At 28.9% G+C, this 5,424-nt stretch overlaps 1 protein-coding gene across 5 annotated transcripts in view; it reads right to left on the reverse strand.

Moving 5' to 3' along the window:
• LOC117180122 (peripherin-2-like) overlaps positions 1 to 5,424 on the reverse strand; it is a 54,369-nt gene that overhangs the window by 11,252 nt on the left and 37,693 nt on the right. For all 5 annotated transcript variants that reach the window (XM_033372464.1, XM_033372461.1, XM_033372462.1 and 2 more), the window contains one exon: positions 3,334 to 3,452. In XM_033372464.1, the coding sequence (XP_033228355.1) occupies positions 3,334 to 3,452 (119 nt within the window). The remainder of the gene's footprint in view (positions 1 to 3,333; positions 3,453 to 5,424) is intronic.

Below are 5,424 nucleotides of genomic sequence, written 5' to 3' on the forward strand. Positions count from 1 at the left end.
CAGCGACTATTACTTGTTCCCTAACCTGAAGAGATGGCTCACCGGTAAGCGTTTTTACTCAAATGAGGAGCTCATAGCTGAAACTGAGTTGTATTTTGGAGATCTTCCGATCGAGTACTTTTTGGACGGTATCAAAACGTTAGAAAATCGTTGGACTCGCTGTATCGACCTAAAAGGAGAGTATGTTGAAAAATAAAACCGACTTTGGCCAAAAAAACGACTCCGTGTTTCATTTTTCAGGGACTTATCAGACTGCCTAGTATCTGTCAGTGAACGAAACTCAAGAGAAGGAAGTTTTTAAGGAATTAACGCATTTTTTAAATTGATACCCATGTCTTTATAATTTATATTTGCTTTCTTCATTCATAAGACATCGCCTTCTAAGAATGTGTAATATTCAATATATTTGTAATCAATTTTGGATTTCCGAACCTCAAAAATTAATCACCGACACCCCAGCATGAATTTGACAAATTCGTGAACTGATGAAATGAACAAAACCACACAATATCGAAGGTATTGCTTCTCAAGAAAAAGTTCATCTTTTCTTTTAAAAACACCCACATTCATACAGAATGATGTTCTTTATATATGGTGTCGTTCACTGAATTTGAATAAATTATATAAAAATAAATATAACAATAGTTTAGCACAGAATAATTATATTACTGGGTATTGCCTGGAAACTGAAAAAATCTGCCCTTTCAGATGAATTGATCTTCGTTACCAAATGAGAAGCATATAAATGAATATTCTCCTTTTTCTAAAAACTTTTTCTTAAGGTGTCGATAATACCACTATTTGCCCTATTTAGAAAGGTTTGAAAAAATCCAAAAATGTGTCTAAAATTTTTTAACGAATCTGGAATATTTTAGGAATTTTTATTAATTTTGAATTTTTCAAAGTTTTAGGAAAAATTCGAATCATGTTAAAATTAAAATTTTTTTTAATGTTAAAAATAATTTGAATTTTGAAAAACTTTAAAGAAACTTATAATAAAATATAGATTTCTGAACATTTCGAAATATATTATTAATCCCTTTTCAAGAATTTAAAAAGTTTCAATATAATAAAAAGCTTTTTTTAAGAATACTGCAACGAAAGATTTTCAAAATTATTTTTCTAAATGGAAAATCATTGTTTTTCAAAACGATTGACATTTTATTAAACATTTTTCATCGGAAAGTAGCCTGGTTCCCGACCAGTTGACCCCACTTAAAGCCGGGGGCTAGTCGGGTCACCTGACCAGTAGCGTCACGGTAGATTAGTCGGGAGCTAGTCAGGTGACCCGTCTTTCCCAGTTGGGGCCTGATCGGGTGCTAGTAGGGGTAATATAATAATACAATTGTTCCGAAGAAATTACAACTTTAACGAATATTTCCAAAACCAGAGTGTTTTTATTAACTATGTTCAACTTTGCTACAGTGACTTATATTTCTGTGTAAGTATATCTGCAGAAACAATACTTGCAAAGTATTCGTATTTACTTCTTTGAAAGGATTTATCGTATGGGTAATAAATGATAACTTCTTTGAAAAAAATACATTTTAAATACGTAAGTCGTGTTTGAACTTACAAACTTTTTCTTATGGAAACGAAAAAATGGTAAGATCAGGCTATTCTGAACCCTGAAAAATTAAAAAAATCATTGTTAACCCTTGTGCTGCCACCCAAAAAAACTCACAGCGTCTGCCACCCGGGTACCTGGGTACCCCGCCAACGAAATTGTTGTAACTTGCAGTAACTATGTGTATTCAATCAATATTTAATTATTCGTATTCTAGGAAGGTATTCCTACTTAAATGTAATAATTTAATAATGTGCAGTGACCTTGGTAGTACTGAAACAGATATAAAACGTGCGCAGCTACATCGTAAATTTCTTGTTTCCGAGGAGGCTCGGTATTACGTTCAAGAATTCAAGAAACTTCAATTAAAAATGTATATATTTTGTTCTTATTTATAAAATTATCGATATTCACTTCATATACTTTTATAACAAACTTTATTTTTATGATATACTGCATGAAAATCATGCTTTTTCTGTCGGGGTACCCTGGTACCCGGGTGGCTCCACCGTGCTTTTTTTCAATTGCAATATATTTCAAGCTAAAAAATTTCTAAAAATATGTTCAATGCAAATTTCGATAGAGAATCAGTTAAATCATGCTGATTCGAGAAGCATTCGGCCTATCTTTATTAGAAAGAAAGTTATTTAACAAAACGTATGCCGATGGGTACCCAAATACCCGGGTGTCAACACAAGGGTTAAATATATTCTTAGTGTTTTAGAATAAAAAAATCATTACGCTTTTTTAGACATTACCTCATTTAATAAGATCTCGCGGAAATCTCAAACATAAGAATAACCTGACGAGAGCCCCACTAGCTCCCGACCAAAGCCTGAAGATTACCTGCACGGAAAGTAGTGAACAAAAAGGCTTGACCGGCCCCTGACCAACCATCGACCAGGCCCCGATTGAAATTTTGACAACAAAAAGCCCAACTAGTCCCCGACTGGTCCCCGACTGGGTACATTCTCAGAATTAATAACCTGACTAGCCCCTCATTAGTGTTCGAATTGTAATAGGGCCAAAGGGGGTTATTTCCACACGGGATGTTAGAGTTTTCCATCGGAAATCGGTTATTTTAAGGAGAAATAAATTAATTTCAATAAAGATTAAAAAGTTGCAATAATTTTTTTCTTATTTTATGTTAGAGTTTTTGTCACAAATTGGCGGTTTCAATAACAAAAATCTTAACATAGAATATAGGAGTTTTGTATTAATAATAATTTGGTATTTTAATTTAAAAAATGTGCTCGAGGAAAAAAGAATAATCGCGCCTCACGTGCGCGTGTTTGTTTTCAGATTGAAAATACAAAACTAGAGACTTTCTATTTGAAATATTCCAAGTCCAAATTGAAATAAATTTAAAATTCTCAAAAATGGAATGTCTTTTTGTTGTAAATATTAGGAAAAGTAGGTAGTAGGATATAGTGGAAAAGTATGTAAAATTGAACTATAGAAATAAAGTTCATCTATTTTAAAAAATCCCGACTTGAGTAATTTCTCATTTTTCAATTAAAAAATTCTTTCATATTCGGAAATGTAAAATAAATTACCCTAATAATTAATAAAATAATAATCAGTCCTGAAGACTTCATTCAAGAAAATTGTTTATGAAGTGAAGAAAAAGAAAATATTCATTTATGCAAGTCATCCTCAGCCTGTTTCTAAGATTAACCGTAAGGAGGACTTTTTTTAATAACAAGAAGCAATCAGTTATGATTTATGATTATATTGATGATTATAATTTAAGATAACTTTCATACCTGGAACTACAGCTACAAGTTGAAGTCGATTCCATTAAACGACACCTGGGAGAACTATCTTCAGAAGAAAGACATGAACAATCTGAAGGACACTCTTGAGGAAGAGGACTGTGTGCAATCTGTAAAAAAATAGAATTTAACAATTAGGTTAATTAAATATTTTTAAATCTTCTTAATTTCCTTGATTAGAAGCCAAAAGACAATGACCAAATCCATTTGAAATAAGGTTTAGAGAATTTTTTCTATCTGAAAAAACAAAAAAGAAAATTCAAATACACATAACTTCTTAGACATTTTTTTTGCTGTTTTGAAATGGATTTTTCTAATGGTTCAAATATATGAGTAATTCTCTATATTAAGGTCACTTTTATGAAAAAAGAAATTTATCCAACAATTTTTTTTATAATAATATTTTTTAAAGATTTGCATTAGTGATTTGATTTCCACAAAAACTTGTCTTAATTTTATGAAAATGGGTCGGTGAATTTTAATATTGTGAAAGAATATCTGAATTCAACGTGGCTGATTTAATACGTAAATTAAGAATCTAAGAAACTATATTTTTAAGATTTAAAATTGAAATTTATTCCATTATAAGGATGTATAAATAAATATTCCTCAATTCATTCAAGAGTTTTGAAATCTAAATCTTCCAAATTGAAGATCTTTAAAAAGTTTATCACAAAAATTACAACATTTCTTATTGTAAATTTGCAAAATTTAAAAAAATTACAATTCAATGCTCCGCAATTTTTCAGAGTTAAAATTGAAAATTCTTTAAATATGATAATCGTTCAATTTTCACGATTTATATTTTAAAGGCATGTAAATTTAAAAGTTCTTTGGGATTTTGAAAATTTTACAATTTTAAAAGATTCAATTTTGAAAATTTAACATTGACAAATTGGGGGAAAACTTTTAAACAAGAAATTCTCTTATATTTAAGTGTGATGCACTAAAAATCGATATGAAAGAATCATTGTTTTTGTCACGTACTTTTAAGAAGTAATAGTCGCAATTTTTATTTTCTTAACCTTCGTTTCGAAAATCTATCTCAGACCAAGAAAAAAAGGAATTTTAAACAAAATATTTAATCTTTCAACCAAAGTAATGAATCTTGGATAAAAAAATGAATTCTTAATAAAAAGTGCAATAGTCGATATTTTAACCAAAAAATATTTCAATTTTTAATTTTAAAAAACAACGGTTAAATTAAAACCAAAAAATTCAAATTTTTAACTTATCATTTGAATTTTCAACTTGAACAGACTAATTTTCAAACAAAAAAGAGAAACTTTTTTAATAAAAAAAAACGAAAACGAATTTTTAACAAAATAATTAAGTTTTTAATCAACGAAATTAAGTTTTAAATAGAAGGATGATTCTTCAAAAAAAAATATGTTCAAACGAAATATTTGATTTTTCAACACAAAAGATGAATTATCTATATAAAACAAGATACATTTTTTTAACAAAATATATGATTTCTCAATGAAATAGTTAAATTTTCAACCAAACAGATGAATTTTCAAACAAAGAAATGAATTTTGAACGAGAAAGATAAATTTTTAACAAAATACACAACTGTTATACAGAAATCGTTTTTTTTAAAATGAATTTGTAACCTAAATGTAGTTCCACAAGCAAGAACTGATATAAATAACCTGTAAATTGAAGATTTTTCTGTTTTACTTTCTAAGAGGTATTCATTTTGAAAAATAAGAATTTTTTGAGAACTATCAAAAAAGAATAGTTTATGGTAAGTTTTAGTATTTAGAATTATTATTTAAATGTAAATAATACAATAAAAATATACTAGAATGGTTGTATTCCATTTAGTATAAAAATACTATTTTGACTGCTATTAAACAATAAAGTTATTTGTGCTCATGTTAAATATAGATGTACATACTGTTGTATGTCTATCTTGATTAAATGAAATGTTACATTACACGGAGAGAAATTTCGGAAGATTAATTCACGGCACCTTGAACGGTTGGGTGGGCATCCAAAATCAGGATACAGAAAGAGTATTAGGTCATTTTGGGGATCCAAAAACAAACTATAACGGAGATAAATTAGTTGGTCTAT

Source organism: Belonocnema kinseyi, chromosome 9 (assembly GCF_010883055.1).
Source record: "Belonocnema kinseyi isolate 2016_QV_RU_SX_M_011 chromosome 9, B_treatae_v1, whole genome shotgun sequence".
In the NCBI taxonomy this organism is placed as follows: domain Eukaryota; kingdom Metazoa; phylum Arthropoda; class Insecta; order Hymenoptera; family Cynipidae; genus Belonocnema; species Belonocnema kinseyi.